Below are 17940 nucleotides of genomic sequence, written 5' to 3' on the forward strand. Positions count from 1 at the left end.
CACTACCGAGGGTCAGGAAACTTCCCCTGGCAAAGAAGACTAATCACAATTTTACGGATTGGTGTTCCCAACTTCATCAGGGTCTTCCCCAACACTCCTATCTTAACTTACATGATCCTGTTATTTCCAAATCAACACCTTCACTCTAATAGGAGACAGCCTGTGAGGGTGGGGATTCAACTTGCATTATGATTTAGCCAATCACAGGATGAGATAATGCATTTGACTTTCAGCAGTTTCACCTCTTTTATTTATTTATTTTTCTTCATTTATTCATGTGTGCATACATTATTTGGGCCATTTCTCCCCTCTGCCCCCTACCCTCCTTCTCATACCCTCCCTCCCCTCACCCCTCTTGCTTCTAAGCAAGCAAAAAGACATAAGCAATAATAAGAAAAACAAAGTGTTTTTGCTAGTTGAAATAAGGATAGCTATACAGAGAGATTCCTAGCATTGCTTCCATGCACAAGTATGTTAAAACACAAATTGATTCATCTCCACCTGACCTTTTCACTATTTCCCGATCACCTTCCCATATTGACCTCTGTTGCTTTAAGGTTTCTGTATTAGCTCCTCTGTTGTGGGGACATCAAACACTTTCAAGTTTTGGGTTTCCTACCTATCCGCATACCTCCCATATGTGCTCTCCTCTTAGCGTGTGACCCAAGTCCAACAACATTGCTGCTTTTGCCCTAGATCTAAAGTCCGCATATGAGGGAGAACATAGGATTTTTGATCTTCTGAGTCTGGCTAACTTTGCTCAGAATGATGTTTTCCAGTTCCAGCCATTTACTTGCAAATGGTAAGATTTCATTCTTCTTCATGGCTGAGTAAAACTCCATTGTGTATAAATACCATATTTTCTTAATCCATTCATCTGTAGTGGGGCATCTTGGCTGTTTCCATAACTTGGCTATAGTGAATGGTGCTGCAATAAACATGGGTGTACAGGTGCCTCTGGAGTAACCTGAGTTGCATTCCTATGGGTATATCCCCAGGAGTGCGATTGCTGGATCATATGGCATATCTATGTTTAGATTTTTAAGAAGCCTCCACGTTTTTTTCCAGAGTGGTTGCACTAGCTTGCATTCCCACCAGCAGTGTTTGAGGGTTCCTTTTCCCCTACATCCTCGCTATCCTGTTAGCTATTCTAACAGGGGTGAGGTGGAATCTTAGTGTGGTTTTGATTTGCATTTCCTTTATGGCTAGAGATGGTAAGCATTTTTTCATGTGTGTTTTGGCCATTTGAATTTCTTCTTTTGAGAAAGTTCTGTTTAGTTCAGTTGCCCATTTCTTTATTGGATCATTGATTTTGGAAGAGTTTAGTTTTTTAAGTTCCCTGTATATTCTGGTTATCAGTCCTTTGTCTGATGTATAGCTGGCAAATATTTTCTCTCACTATGTGGATGGTCTCTTCAGTTTAGAGACCATTTCTTTTGTTGTCCAGAAGTTTTTTAATTTTATGTAGTCCCATTTGTCCATCCTTTCTCCTAGTTGCTACACTGCTAGGGTTCTATTGAGGAAGTCTTTGCCTATACCTATTACTTCCAGAGTATTCCCTGCTCTTCCCTGCACTATCTTCAGAGTTTCAGGTCTGATATTAAGGTCCTTGATCCATTTTGAGTTGATACTAGAATAGGGTGATAAACCTGGATGTAGTTTCAGTTTTTTGCAGATGCATAACCACTTTTCCCAGCAACATTTGTTGAAGAGACTGTCTTTTTTCCATTGTATTTTTTGGCACTTTTGTCAAAAATAAGGTGGCCATAGCTGTGTGGATTCATATCTGGGTCCTCTATTCTGTTCCACTGGTCTTCATGTCTGTTTTTGTGCCAGTACCATGCTGTTTTTATTACTATTGCTTTGTACTATAGTTTGAAGTCAGGTATTGTGATACCTCCAGCATTGCTCTTTTTGTTGAGTATTGCCTTGGCTATTCATGGTCTTTTGTGTTTCCAAATGAACTTTAGGGTAGATTTTTCTATCTCTGTGATGAATGTCATTGGGATTTTGATGGGAATTGCATTAAACATGTAGATTGCTTTTGGTAGTATAGCCATTTTTACTATGTTGATTCTACCAATCCATGAGCACAGGAGATCTTTCAACCTTCTATATAGTCTTTCTTGATCTCTTTCTTCGGGGGCTTGTAGTTCTCCTTGTAGAGGTCATTCACATCCTTTGTTAAGTTTACTCCTAGGTATTTGATTTTTTTTTTGAGGCTATTGTAAATGGAATTGTTTCCATATATTCTTTCTCAACTTGTTCGTTATTGGTGTATAGAAAAGCTAAAGATTTTTGTAAGTTGATTTTGTATCCTGCCACCTTACTGTTGCTGTTTATGGTGTCTAGGAGTTTTTGGGTAGAGTTTTTTGGGTCTTTAAGATATAGGATCATGTCGTCTGCAAGTAGGGATATTTTGACAGTTTCTTTACCTATTTGTATTCCTTTTATTTCTTCTTCTCGCCTTACTGCTCTGGCTAGGAATTCCAGGACTACGTTGAGTAGGAGTGGGGATAGTGGGTACCCTTGTCTTGTTCCTGATTTTAGGGGAAGTGTTTCAGTTTTTCTCTATTAAGTATGATGTTGACTATAGGTTTGTCATATATAGCCTTTACAATGTTGAGGTACTTTCCTTTATGCCTAGTTTTCTTAGAGCTTTTATCATGAAGTGGTGTTGGATCTTATTGAAGGCTTTTTTCTGGTTTTTGTCTTTGCTTCTATTGATGTGCTGTATTACATTTATAGATTTGCATATGTTGAACCACCCCTGCATCCCTGGGATGAAGCCAACTTGGTTGTGTTGAATGATCTTTCTGATGTGTTCTTGGATTTGGTTTGCCATTATTTTATTGAGGATTTTTCATCGATGTTCATTAAGGAGATAGATCTCCTTTTTGGAGGTGTCTTTGTCTGGTTTTGGGATGAGTGTAATACTGGCTTCATAAAATGAGTTAAGCAGTGTTCTTTCCATTTCTATTTTGTGGGACAGTTTAAGGAGAGTTGGTATTAGTTCTTCTCTATAGAATTCAGCAGAGAATCCATCAGGTCCTGGACTTTTCTTTTTTGAGAGACTCTTTATTGCTGCTTCAATTTCATTTTGTATTATAGATCTACTCAGGTGATTAATATCCTCTTGGTTCAATTTTGGATGGTCATAAGTATCTAGAAATTTGTCCATTTCTTCAAAATTTCAAATTTATTAGAATGAAGGTTCTCAAAGTAGTCTGATGATTTCTTGGATTTCCATGGTGTTTGTTGTTATCTCCCCTTTTGCATTTCTGATTTTACTGATTTAGATTTTTTTCTCTCCTCATTTTAGTCAGGTTTGCCAGGGGTCTGTCAATCTTGTTTATTTTTTCAAAGAACCAGCTTTTTGTTTCATTGAGTCTTTATTTTTTTTTGTTTCTATTTCATTAATTTCAGCCCTTATTTTTATTATTTCTCTCCTCTGCTTGTTTTGAGATTTGCTTGTTCTTGTTTTTCTAAGGGTTTGAAATGTAGCATTAGGTCATTGATTTGAGATCTTTCTGACCTTTTAATATATGCACTCATGGCTATGAACTTTCCTCTCAGGACTGCCTTTGCTGGGTCCCATAGGTTCCAGTAGGTTGTGTTTTCATTTTAATTAACTTCCAGGAACCTTTTAATTTCCTCTTTTATTTCATCAATGACCTGTTGGTCATTGAGCAATGTGTTGTTCAGCTTCCAATTGTTTGCATGTTTTCTACTGTTGTTTTTGTTGTTGAGCTCTAGTTTTAATGCATTGTAATCAGATAGAATCCATGGGATTATTTCTATTTTCTTATATTTGCTGAGGCTTGCTTTGTGCCCTAAAGTATGATCAATTTTGGAGAAGGTTCCTCGGGCTGCTGAAAAGAAAGTATATTGTGCAGAAGTTGTATGAAATATTGTGTAGACATCAGCTAGGTCCATTTGATCTATGGTGTGATTTAGTTATAGAAATTCCTTATTGATTTTTTGTTTGGATGACCTATCTATTGGTGATAGGGGGGTATTAAAATCTCCCACTACCACTGTGTTGGAATCTATATATGCTTTTAGGTCCTTCAGAGTATGTTTGATGAAATTGGGTGCACTGACGTTGGGTGCATATAGGTTGATAATTGTTATTTCGTTTTGGTGTATTTCCTCTTTTATTAGTATAGAGTGTCCTTTTTTATCTCATTTGATCAATGTAAGTTTGAAGTCTACTTTGTCCAAGATAAGTATTTCTACTTTTTTGGGGGTCATCGGCTTGGTAAATCTTCTTCCAGCCTTTCACCCTCAGCCAGTGCTTGTTTCTGTCATTGAGATGGATCTCCTGTAAGCAACAGATTGTTGGATCTTCCTTTTTAATACAGTTTGCCAAACAGTGTCTTTTGATGGGGGGGGGGGGTTAAATCCGTTAATATTCAGTGTTAGTATTGATAGGTATGTGGTGATTCCTGTCATTTAGTTGTTTTTGTTGTTTAAGGGTTTGATTGTGTACAGCTGAATCAATGTTACTCTCTGATTCCTTGTCTTTTCTTCTCCTGTGGTTTGGTATTGCCTGTCCTTTCATGGTTTTGTTTGCTTTCATATTCTGTGTGCCGAATTCCTTGAAGAATCTTTTGTGGTGGCTTGGTGGTCATATATTGTTTTAGTTTTTGCTTATCATGGAACACTTTTATTGCTCCATCTATTTTGAATGATCATTATGCTGGGTAGAGTATCCTAGGGTTGAAGTTATTTTCATTCAGTGCCCGGAAGACCTCACTCCATGCTCTTCTTGCTTTTAAGGTTTCCATTGAGAAGTCTGCTGTGATTTTGATGGGCTTACCTTTGTATGCTATTTGTTTTTTCTCTCTTACAGCCTTCAGTATTCTTTCTCTATTCTCTGTGCTTGTTGGTTTAATGATAATATGTCGAAGGGTAGTTGTATTTTGGTCAAGTCTGTTTGGTGTCCTGAAGGCTTCCTGTACCTGAATGGGCATAGCTTTCTCTAGATTTGGGAAATTTTCTGTTATTATTTTGTTGAATATATTACGAATTTCTTTTGCTTATACCTCTTCTCCTGTTTCAATGCCTGTGATTCTCAGGTTTGGTCTTTTGATGGAGTCAAATTTGCAGTGTCATTTGACTTTGGATATTGCTCACTGGCTCAGGAGATGAGTTTTGTGGACCACTATCTGTCCTATTTCAGGCAGTGGCTTATCACCCACTCACTGTTAGCCCTTCTGCCTTTCCAGTCTTTGCTTATTGAAAGTTTGAGGAGATCAGCTCCTTGCTCCTCCCCCCTTCTCTGGTGTGCTTACAGCACCCTGCCCCCTCTGCTGTGTGTTCCTTTTCTGTTCCTTGTTTATTATTCAGTTTTTTTTTTTTGCTGGGTAGGGGGTCAGTCTGTCCAGGGGGCTATGCTGCTTATCCCAGGAAATACTGTGTGGCACTTGGTGCTCACCTGTTGGTCTGCCAAATGTCTCCCAAGCAGGTTTGGAGCTGGTATCTGGCAGTGCAGGAGCCCTCCTGTTTTCTCAGTGTAATGTGGCATGGAGAAGCTTTGTGTGGACTGGAGGTTTAGGGTGTTGAAGTTTTGATTCTTCCTGGTGCTTTTTTTCCAAGTTTGACTCCAGCAACTCAGGAAGATTTTTGATTTACGGAGCTCATGCTGTCTGCTTCTGCACTCAAGTTGCCATCTTGGATCCTCCAGCAATTTCACCTCTGCAGATATAGCACATAGACTGTCCCTCAGGGCATACTTACAAGTTCTTTGATCATTTATACACCATTTAGGCTAGGAATTTGAATCCATGAGCATCTTTTCCTTCTCTTTTTTTAAAATCAGCTTGTCTAATGATTGTATTCCTTAATTTTCAAAAATGTTCAAAAGTATCACCTACAGAGCTATTGAATGCTCTTTGATTCTCATAAGTGACTGATTTGGAGTGTTCAGTACAAATATTTTGTCTATCCCTATAAACAGTTCATGCCATGTATTATTAGATCTTTCTTTACTGTTGGAAACACAGTCATATCAACTTTAAGTCTATTCAGATAAGAAAGCCAATTCCAGAAAACCCAGAAGCAACTAACAAAGCCACACTCTTAAAATTATTTTCCTCTGAAGTAACTCTTGATATGAAAAGCCATGTTATTCTCCAGAGAGACAGAATATGTATATACATATACTATGGGGAGAGAGAGGGACAGAGAGAGAGAGAGAGAGAGAGAGAGATGCTGGAGAAAAGTCAGTGATATAATTCAGTTCCAATCCTGAGGACGGAGAACTGGGAACTGATGATGTAACTCCTAGTCTGAGTCTAAAGGCCTAAGAAGTAGGATGGAGGGTGGTGGCTAGTGGGTCTGAAGTCCTAGGGTCTGAAGACCTGAGAATCAGGAGCTCTGACATCCAAGCACAGAAGAAGATAGATATCTCAGCTAAAGAGGAGGGAGAGCATTTATCCTTCTTCCATCCTTTTATTCTACTTTGGCCTTATTGGAAGGTAATCTTCCTTACCTAGCTGACTAATTCAAATGCTAATCGAATCTCCATTCTCATATATACACATAGAAATAATGTTTTGCCAACTGTCTGGACATCTCTTAGCAGAGATACATTGACATAAGATAATCCCTCACTGACATTATCTACCTTTATCATTTTCCAGATGATGAAGCTTGCACCAGTTTATCCAAGAATACAAGGGTGAGAAACTCAGAATTCAAACTTTGCTAAACATAGTAATTTCCCTCTGCCTTCCTATACAAATGCTACCTCTATAAAGAAATTGGAGATAACTCAAGGGAAGAAGACAGACAGTTTCTGCCCTCCAAACTCACATGCAAATGAGAGGAAATCCCATAAAGTATTCACTATCAAGAAGAAGAAAATGGCAAGGAAGCAGGTTCAAGAAAAATACAAGTACCCAATCTCAGGTGTAGAGTGTCCAAGTCTGCCTGAAGTGATGAGGAGGAAGAAATAAATATGAGAAGAACATAAAGGAATTTTGACCACATTTGCATATAGAACAGCTTCCTCTGTTTACCTTTAAATAAGATGAAAAACCTTGCACTATTCCTAGCATTTGTTATGTGGCAAACATGAGCTCTTACTGACCATGTCAGTAATAGTAGACATAAAGACTACTAATGAGAGAGTTTGTATACTTGAATAACCCTTAGTGAATCTGCCAAGACCTTATTGCTAGAACAATTTTATTTTATTTTTTCTGGGCTACCAAAGCATTAGTATTAAAGGCTGATTAAAATATGTATTAAAGATGCATGTATCCATAGCACTCCTCCTTTCTGTCTCTCAACATACATACACTCAAACCTCCCCATGTATATATAAAGCATTTTAATATTCTCTAGAAATAGATATACATGCATTAAGCTATTGCAAAGTTTGTATCAACTTAAAAATGTATTAGTTCTATCTAGGTATATATCTTTATAATATACTATGTATCTATATGCATATCCATATATTATTTTATCATCCATCATGAATTTCTGGCCCTTTACAGGAAATGACTTAGGTATTTGTGATAATGCAAGGATGAAAGATTTTGCCTCTTTAAATTGTATTCAGTACATGGTCTGTGAATAAAAGTGCCATAACTTAAAATACTGCCATTGGTGTTTGCATAATGCCTTTATTATTGTTGAAAAGAAACTAATCTATACATTCATTTGGTGAAGATAAGTTCTAATAATGTGATGAATGAGATATCTTCTTCCATAGTCCTTCAAATGATAGTATTAAGAAATGAGATTGTTTACCTGAAGATGAGGCTAGCCACAGCATACAATATTTCCAGAATAGATACTATAGATGTGGCCGGAAGCTGCTGTATCACATTTCCAATGAGGAAGAGAGAAAATGATTATAGCAGGAAGTTGTGGTTTGGGCTTTATAATTCCTTTACTGTAAGGCAGTATAGGATAAATGGAACATTACAGAAGCTTGTGTGTTCTCTCTGCTTTTTGATATTTCAAAAAAGGCAACCCTTTATCTGAGATCAGTCTATTCTATAGCTTATGCTGAGAAGAAATGGCACCTTTTTACTCCCAATAGTCTTCTGTTGAGGTGACAGATAAGTCTAAGTGACCAGTTGTATATCATCATGACCCTGATACTCCTTTCCTTCCCCCCACAACATGTGCCAATTTGACAGGGATAGAAAGAGTAATGAAGGGAAACTAATTAAAAAATGGACAGAGAAATTATGTGGCCTCCTATTAAAATATGAACTGGACCTATTCTTTTTACTTTCTCAATAGTGGATTGAATTTGAAATAAAGCCATAAAATAGAGGAGGGCTGTGACCAGCATTTGCTTAAAAAAAAAAAAGTCACAGATGATACAAGTAAGCATAGGAAATGATGGCTAGAGAGAGGGGGAATGAATAGAAGTAGGAGAAGGAAAGCAAACAGGAGCATTGAGATGACTAATGAGAGTGCTTTCTTAATTCATGGTGGCTTCCCAGACCATATGTCAAGCACCTTGCCCCTTGTTTTGCTGAAAGTACTCTGGTCACTGAATCAATTAAGTGATTTTTGCCTACAAGGAATAGAAAACCCACTGGAAGCAATTTAAACAAGGGATATGTATTATTTCACATAATAGGAAGTGAAGACTTTACGATGGCTTTAGGGGGGTTCACCCTATCTTTCCTGTTTTCTTAGTCAACATTTTGGCTTTTTCTTTTTTGGTGTACTGGGGTTTGAACTCAGGCCCCCATGCTTGCTATGCAGGCTCTCTCCCACTTCAGCCCTCTGCCAGCAATATTTTGACTTTTAGCTAAGGCTTATTCCTTTATGAATGACAGATGCCTTTAACAACTCCATTTGTCACTTTTATTTTCTTGGAGACATATCTCCCAGAATATCCAGATATACAATGTGGACTGATTTTCTCTCAGTGTCTGCTGCTCACCTATCATCCTGAGGTTTCCTTCTACCTTCATCTCAGAGTTCCCCAGGTCTATTTCTTGTGTTAAATATCCTGATTTCTGCTTCATTTTTTTTACTTTTCTTGGTTTTTACTTTTATTTCCCTTGGGTGGAGTAAATATTCTTGTACCTCTCTGAGATAAGGTACATGTAAGGTAACTTTTTGAAACTTTGAACAGTTGAAATTATAGTTGAATCTCAAATTTGATCAATATTTTGGGTGGATATAGATTATAGTTTGGAAGTAATTTTCACTCAGAGTTCTGAAGGAATTGCTCTACAATCTCTCAGTTTCTAGTATGAATGTAGAGAAGTATGGTGCCATTTTGGTTCTTGATCCTTGGTGTGTAATATGATTTCCCCTTACTTTTATATATATGCTCTTTGTCCCCAATTGAAATTTCATGACAGTAGGCTTATCTAAGAATGTTCATGCTGATATTACAGAGTACTATAAACTAGATGACTTATAAAACAGCAGAATTTATTTATTATAGTTCTGGAGGCTGGGAAGTATAAGATCAAGGTGCTACCAGATTCCTTGTATGGTGAAAACTTTCTGGTTCATAGACAGTGCCTTCTACTTGTTTCCTTATATGATGGAAGTGGCTAGCTAACTCACTAGAGTCTCTTTCATATGGACACTAATTTCACTTATGAGTGTGAAGCCCTTATAACCTAAGCATCTCCTGAAGTCTCTGCCTTCTCATACCATCACTTTGGCGATGAGAGTTCAACATTTGAGTTTTGAGGGGGACATAAACATTCAGATCATAGTAATATCTTAGTGTTTTTTTTTTTTTAAATCAAACCCAGGACCTTGTGTGCCTTAGTGTTTTTATTGTGTTTGACATTCAGTAGACACCTTTGATATGGAAATTTTGTAGTACCTCTACTAGTGGGAATTTATTATATTTATTCTTTTATGATTTTTTTCTCCCTATGTTTTTTCTTTTCCTTTTCTAGAAATTCTAATATTTGTATTTTGGACTTTTTTTGCTATTAAGTTCACCTTTCTGCATCCAGTTTTTCCCCACTTTTTATTCCAAGAGTACTCAGATTTATCTTCCAACTTTTTCATTGAAAATTTTTAATTTTCAAGAGTTCTTTTCAGTTATTTTCTATTCTATCTCTCTTATGAGGTAGCATCTTGTTTTGTTTTATAGATGCAAAGTACATCTCATCTACTTGGAGTCATTGATTTCCTTGAAGATTTCTTTGCTGTGTATCATATCTTCTCAATTGCTTTTCTATAGCCCTTTTGGACATTACTTCATAGTACAGCTTTCCTCAAATGTCTGATGATTCTTTGAAAGCTAATCTTAGTTAATAATGGATTACTAGCAAGCTAATTGGGAACTATTTGCCTGTGGGCCCTGTCAACAGAGATTCTCTGTGCTGTGATTTAGCTAGGCAGATTTACTGGTGGAATCCTTGATAACATGATCTTTGATTTTTATTTTTATTTTTTGGTGTTGATAGATTACAGAGAAAAGACTCTCCACTCTTCTGCCTGGTGAGTATAATTCTGGCTGCTAACACTTTAGAAACCTAACTTATAGATGAGGATGGTACATCTTAATATGCCATATGTAGAATTTCACCTAGTCTCCTTATTTTGTTGCTACACCCTTGTGCTTAACTTTGCTTGGTGCTCTCTAATCCATAGATACTCTGATTCCTTCTAGTAGTTCCTCATTATGGGGAGAGGCAATTACTAGGTTTTACAGAGGGGGTTCCCATATCTGCTTTTTTCTTTTTCTTTTTTTTAGAGACTTTAATGAAATCCTTTTGTTTGAGCATGGTCTTTAATCCTATGACTTGTTTCTATTTCCTGAGACTTCTAGGCATTCTTGTCAATGATGTTGCTTGTCAGCTTTCTCCACTGATAACTTATATTCAGCTTTCTTGTGTCTGCAGGTCAGTTCCCACTTGTCTGAAAGTTCACTAGCTTTCAATTTCTTTGGTTTTCTCTTCTCTCTTATTTTTCCTGTTATAAATTTATGCCTTACAGGAAATTCCTTTGCTGTCTTTTTAGTGGAGTTCTGAAAAGATCCAGTGGGGAATGTGTGCATTTAATCATTTATTATGCCAATTTATTGTAAAGCCCTTTGGATATCTCTTTGAAAGACTAAAAATATTTCTCCCTAGAAGCTTTCCCATTATTTTTACCTTTCTATATCAGAAAGGCCAAAATAGGGCTATTTGCTAGTACTTACACCAGTAAGCTGACAGGAGAATGAGGTCACTTTGATATGCTTGGACAAATTCTCATTCATTCTTGGCAGCAAAGAAGAGCCTCTTTCTTGAGCACATAGTTGTGCAGAGGGTGAAGAGCTAGGAAGTTATGTTCAAAATGTTGAACAATGGGTACATCATAGAAACCTACCAAAGTGGTCATGCTATTCAAACATAGCAAAGGACACTTTAGGAATATCCAAATAAAATATGATTCTGTCTGAAGATGGGAAAGGATTTGCATAGGCCACCAAAGATGATTGCAAGAGTTTTGGTTCCTTACACCTAAACAGTAATCATAGGAAACAAAGTATAAAAATACCTTGGAGAAGGGAACAAATCATTTCATAAGGATCATTGAAACCTGTAAATTTTTACCCAGAACAGAATTGCTCCATTCAGTAAATCTTTTCTTTGAGTAGTCTACCAATCTGAAATGAACATCATGGCAGGAAACCAGAGAACATATAAATTGTAGAGTTGAGGACACTTTCCAACTCTGTATAAGAACAGTCATTATATACTGTTGGGGTACTTTAACTTGCAGCCCACCTAGTCTAAAAATCAGCTATAACTGGCATGACCCTTGGGTAACCTAGAGCCCCACTCCCTGGAACAAAGGGAGGTGAAACAGTTTCTGGGAACAGGGAGTGTTTCTGATTGATCATGCTGAACGGAATGTGAGTCAATATGTTAAGACATCTGGTGTTTTTTCAGTTCCCAATAAATAATCTTACCCCACCACCAGGATGTGGGCAATGTCAGGAAAATGTGACCCCAGGGGCATGAAGAATTCCTATGTGACAATGATTGATGCTTTAAAGAGTATAAGACCTGCTTAAACTTTGCATTCAGGGTCCTTGTTGAAATCCACTGCGTCGGGCAGATGCTCGGACCCTAGCTAGCTAGAATTAAACCTCGCTTTGTAGCTTGCATTGTCTCAAGTGTCCTTTGTCCTCTCAGAGGGTGGCCGGTCTCAGACCCAAACATCTGGAGGCCCCAGCGAGATAGGCCCCTCCCTGAGAGGAACAAATGGCCTCCGACACTGAGGTTTGTTTGGGAAAGACCACGGAAGGAGGATTGGCCACCTCCGTTTGGAGGGACCTGGAGTCCCCATCTGAATTTGGTTAAGAATTCTCGTTGAGTGGTGGAGGGAAAGGGTTATAGCCCTGGAGGCTCCACTATTGGAAGTTGTGGGAGACATCTCTGATGGTCAGGAACTGCGCCGATGTCCTCAGTGGATGCCGTTTGGGCGGTCTTTGGGTAAGGATCCTGAATCTGGTGTGAATGGAAGTGCGCCTGTGAGAGTAGTCTGGTTGACCAGCCGGTACTTGTGTATGTTGGAGAGTCCTGTGCGAATTTGTTTGTCTGCTGGAATTGTCTCTTTTGTTCTTTGTTGTCTCCTCTGTCCATCTCTTCTGATCATCATGGGACAGGCTCAGGTAACTCCTAAGACTCTTCCTCTGAGTCATTTTTCAGAAATCTGTGCTGAGGGATACAATTACGGTGTGGAAATTAAGAAAGGTAAGTTTGATGCCCTTTGCTCAGTGGAATGGCCAACCTTTAATGTAAGCTGGCCTCCTCAGGGTACCTTCTCCTTGGACACAATTAAGAAGGTCCGCGATGTCATTAATAAACCTGGTCTTCATGGCCACCCTGATCAATATCCCTATGTCCCTATGTGGCAGACTTTAGTAGAGGACCCTCTTTCCTGGCTGAGGCTGTTTATCCGTGAGGCACCTACAGACCGGCCCACGATACTGGCTGTGTCGGGAAATGCCCCCACTCCTGTTAATTCCCCTAAGAAGCCTATTCTGCAGGAAGAACTGACTTCCCATCCATCCTTGATAGACTTAGATTTTGAGGCAAGTCCCCCACCAAATGCCGCTGCCGTGCCGCTCCAGCCAGAGGCAGCTGCCCCCCCTGAACCTCCCCATTCATCAGCCTCCCCGTCTGCACCCCCCGCCCTAGTCTCCGGACCGGCGAGGGGACTCAGGCCCCGTAGGCAGTGAGAAGAAATTCCGGAAGAGGAGCAGTCCTTCACTTCCACCGGGGCCCTCATTCTCCCGGTGCGGGATCTGGGCAGTGCTAGTCCTGATGGGGGACTCACCTATCAGTATTGGCCTTTTTCAAGTAGTGACCTGTACAACTGGAAAGCCCAGAACCCTCCTTTTTCTGAGGATCCTAGCGGCCTAACCGATCTGTTTAAGTCCATTTTGCATACTCATAGTCCTACATGGGATGACTGTCAGCAGCTCCTTAAAACTCTATTCACCACCGAGGAACGGGAGCAGATTCTCACTGAAGCCAGAAAGAATGTCCCCGGTGACAATGGATGACTGACTACCCTGCCAAACCTGATTGATGACCATTTTCCCTTGAACAGACCCAATTGGGACTATGGGAATGCAGAAGGTAGGGAGCGTCTCCAGGTCTACCGCCAGACTCTTATGGCAGGCCTCCGGGCGGCAGCTCGCCACCCTACCAATCTGGCTAAGGTAAAGACGGTAGTGCAGGGGGAGAATGAAAGCCCGGCTGCATTCCTTGAGCACCTTTACGATGCATACAGACAGTATACCCCTCTAGATCCACTAGCGGAGGTGAATCAGTCAGCCATGATAATGTCCTTCATAAATCAGGCTGCCCCCGATATTAGGAGGAAACTGTATAAGCAGGAAGGACTTGGGGAAATGGCTATCCTGGATCTGATGAAAGTAGCCAAAAGAGTTTTTAACACCTAACAAACCCCGGAAGAGTGAGAGGATAGAATCAGGAAAGAAAATCAGGAACTACAAGAAAGGATTCGGAGGGAGGACAGGGAACACCAGAGTAAGGAAAACAAAAAACAGCAGAAGGAAATGGCTAAGATATTGCTGGCAGGGGTTCAAGGTTTGGCTGGACTGGGCTCTGGATGGACTGGCCGCCCCTCCCCCATCCCTGAAGAGATCAACCCCGGTTAGACCAGGGACAGTGTGCCTATTGTAAGGAATATGGACACTGGAAGAGAGAATGTCCCAAGCTCCAGGGTCACCCGAGGCCAAATAGCAGGCCCAACAATGACACCTGGGTCTTGTTAACTGAAATGGACAATGACTAGAGGGGACGGGACTTGGATCCCCTCCCCAAGTCTTGGGTAACCATATATGTGGAGGGGAAGCCCGTGAAATGCATGGTAGACACAGGGGCTCAATATTCAGTTCTAAATAAACCTACTGAGCCACTGTCTCAGAAAATTAGTCTCATGCAGGGAGCCACTGGGTCCAAGGCATATCAATGGACTAGCCAGCGTCAGGTGGATTTGGGCTGACATCAGGTGACCCATTCCTTTCTGGCCATTCCTGAGTGCCCTGCCCCCCTTCTGGGATGTGATCTGCTAACTTAGGTGAGGGCTCACATTCACTTTGAGCCGGATGGTATCAAAGTGACGGATGGACGAGGACAGCCCCTCCAAGTCTTGACCGTGTCTCTCGAAGATGAACATCACTTGTTCTCCTTGCAGGACCCTCCCCCGAAACCTATTGAGTGGTCCCTGGAAATGGCTTATTGGATTCAAGCCTACCCCCAGGCTTGGGCAGAAATAGCAGGTGTGGGGCTGGCGGAATATCGAGCCCTGGTAATAGTAGAAGTCAATGCTTCGGCTCAGCCCATCTGAGTCCGTCAGTATCCCATGTCTTCCGAGGCACGGAGGGGGATTGCCCCTCACATTAACCGTCTCCTGGAAGCTGGAATATTATGTCCCTGCCGTTCTGCTTGGAACACTGCACTGCTCCCTGTTAAGAAACCCAGGGGAAAGGACTACAGGCCAGTCCAAGATTTAAGGGAAGTAAACAAGAGGGTCAAGGACATCCACCCCACAGTCCCCAACCCCTATACCTTGCTGAACCGTTTGCCCCCCTCCCATGTTTGGTATACCACTTTGGACTTGAAAGATGCTTTTTTTTAGCATAGCCCTGGCACCCAACAGTCAACACATTTTTGCCTTCAAATGGCATGATGAAAATATGGGAACCCCTGGACAGCTAACATGGACTAGACTCCCACAGGGTTTCAAAAACTCCCCTACTCTGTTCAATGAGGCTCTTAATCAGGATCTGGACTCATATCACCGGAGCCACAGTTCCATCACACTTTTACAGTATGTAGATGACTGGCAGCTGCATCTGAAGCTCAGTGCCGGCAAGCCACTGGAGACTTCCTCCAGGAGCTAGGGAAATTGGGCTACTGGGCCAGTGCAAAGAAGGCTCAAATTTGTAGACAAACAGTCACCTACCTGAGGTATGAACTAAAAGAGGGAACCAAATGGTTAATGAATGCTATGAAAGAAACTATTCTCAGACTCCCCATCCCCACCTCGGCTTGAGAAGTTCGTGAGTTCCTAGGGACGGCGGGCTAGTGCTGGCTGTGGATATTGGGGTATGCTGAACTGGCAAAACCCTTATATGAGGCAACTAAAGATAAGGCCCCGTGGGTCTGGGGGACAGATCAACAAAAGGCCTTTGAGGAGCTCAAGACCGCCCTCCTAAGAGCTCCAGCCCTGGCGCTGCCAGACTCTCTAAAGCCCTTCACCCTTTTTGTAGACGAAAGGAGGAGAATAGCGAAAGGGGTACTAATGCAGTGCCTAGGGCCCTGGAAGCGTCCAGTTGCTTATGTATCCAAAAGGTTAGACCCAATTGCAGCAGGCTGGCCCCCATGCCTGCGGATCATAGCGGCAGTTGCCTTAACAGTAAAGGATGCAGATAAGCTCACTTTTGGGCAACATCTGAAGGTGGTAACCCCCCATGCAGTAGAGGGGTTCCTAAAGCACCCTCAAGGTAGATGGATGACCAATGCCCGACTGACTTATTACCAAGGACTCTTGCTGGATGCCCCCCGCATCCTCTTCTCTGAACCAGTTTCTCTTAACCCAGCCACCTTGCTGCCAAATCCGGACCTGGAAGCCACTCTACATGACTGTCAGGAGATCATAGCTGAAATCACCCAAGTGTGCCCTGATCTTCAGGACCTAGCCCTATCCAACAGCGAGCTGGTGTGGTATAAAGACGGGAGTAGCTTTGTCTCGGATGGGGTGCATAAGGTGGGCACAGCAGTGGTGGACCAAGGTGGGAGCATAATTTGGAGTGCCTTGCTGCCCCTTGGGACCTCAGCCCAGAAGGCTGAACTGATCACGCTGGCAGAGGCACTTGAGCAGGCTGAGGGAAAATGAGTGACTGTTTATACCGACAGCCGCTACGCTTTTGGCACCGTCCATGTACATGGTGCCATCTACCAGGAAAAGGGTTTCATTACAGCGGAAGGAAAGGAGCTACGTAACCTCCCGGAGATCCAGAGATTACTGATTGTCGTGCAGAAGCCTCAGGCTGTTGCGGTAATACACGTTCTTGGTCACCAGTCTTCCCAGACTCCGGAAGCTATGGGGAACTGGCGAGCGGACGAAGCGGCCCGAAACACTGCTTTGGCCTCCACGACCCTAGCTCTGACTTTACCCGTGCCCGAGCTTCCACACTTGCCACCGTGACCCGAGTACACCTCGGAAGACAGACAGTGGATCCAAGGTCACCAATGCCCAGGGTCCAATCAGCAAGGCTGGTATTATGATGATGAAGGGCGGCTGATCCTTCCTGAAAAGCTAGGACTGTTTCTCCTCTCCAATTTACATCGAGCCAACCATTTAGGCAAGAAGAAACTACTCGCCTTCCTCGAGTTGGCCTGCCTCCAGTTCCCGCATCAAACAGCCCAGATTCAAAGGATTGTGGACCAATGTGCCGGGTGCCAGGCTATGAAACCCAGCAAAAGGGGACCCCTACATACAGGTACATGGGTACGGGGGAGGGTGCCAGGACGGAGCTGGGAAGTGGATTTCACTGAGGTGAAGCCGGGAAGGTATAAGTATTTGTTGGTTCTGATAGACACTTTCTCAGGCTGGGTGGAGGCTTTTCCTACAAAACAAGAGACTGCTCAGGTTGTACTAAGGTTTTGCTGGAGGAAATCATACCCAGATATCGCATCCCCGAAACTCTAGGCTCTGATAACGGTCCGGCTTTCATCAGTAACATCCTACAGGGCTGGCCTGGGCAGTGGGGACTAATTGAAAACTGCATTGTGAATATAACCCCCAGAGCTCAGGGCAGGTAGAAAGAATGAATTGGACCTTGAAGGAGACCTTATCTAAATTAGCCATCGAGACTGGCAGAGACTGGGTGGCCCTCCTACCCTATGCCATCTTCCAGGTTCAAAATTCACCATATGTACATGGATTGACACCTTTTGAAATTCTATATGGGGCTCTGCCCCCCATTGTCGTCCGAGCTCTACCGGACCAAGACCCCAGTATGGCCCCAAATTACTTGGCTAGCTTAAAGGCCCTACAGGAGGTCCAACGAGAGATCTGGCCCTTAGTGCACTCCTTGTCTGAGACAAAAGATGCATCAAACCCGGAACATGGCATCGTCCCAGGGGATTGGGTATGGGTAAAGAGACACAGAGCCCGCACTTTAGAAGAAAGATGGAAGGGCCCTTACATGGTCATTCTGGTTACCCCCGCTGCTCTTAAGGTTGACGGTGTTGGGCCTTGGGTCCATCACTCCCACGTGTGTCAAGCCAGTCAGCAAGAACAGGAAGAGGCTTGAGAGTGAATCGCATGGCGACACCTCAATAATCCGTTAAAACTGAAGCTCATCTGGCCCAGGAGACATACAGAGCAACTCTCCACGCGACTCTCAATGCTCCCCTGCAGTAACCTCTGGACCAGGGCAGACCCCAGGGTCCG

General features: G+C 42.0%; 1 protein-coding gene across 5 annotated transcripts in view; it reads left to right on the forward strand.

The window, feature by feature from the left end:
- The window catches only part of LOC141411449 (uncharacterized), a 146806-nt gene that overhangs the window by 41185 nt on the left and 87681 nt on the right, over positions 1–17940 (forward strand). For 2 of the 5 annotated variants that reach the window (XM_074043222.1, XM_074043229.1), the window contains exons 4-5: positions 6648–6685; positions 10419–10452. The exons of 2 other annotated variants lie outside the window; for them this stretch is intronic. In XM_074043222.1, the coding sequence (XP_073899323.1) occupies positions 6648–6685; positions 10419–10452 (72 nt within the window). Of the gene's footprint in view, positions 1–6647; positions 6686–10418; positions 15599–17940 lie in introns of those variants that run through there. One more of the 5 variants, XM_074043215.1, reaches the window with a different exon arrangement.

This window comes from Castor canadensis, chromosome 1 (assembly GCF_047511655.1).
Source record: "Castor canadensis chromosome 1, mCasCan1.hap1v2, whole genome shotgun sequence".
Classification (NCBI taxonomy): domain Eukaryota; kingdom Metazoa; phylum Chordata; class Mammalia; order Rodentia; family Castoridae; genus Castor; species Castor canadensis.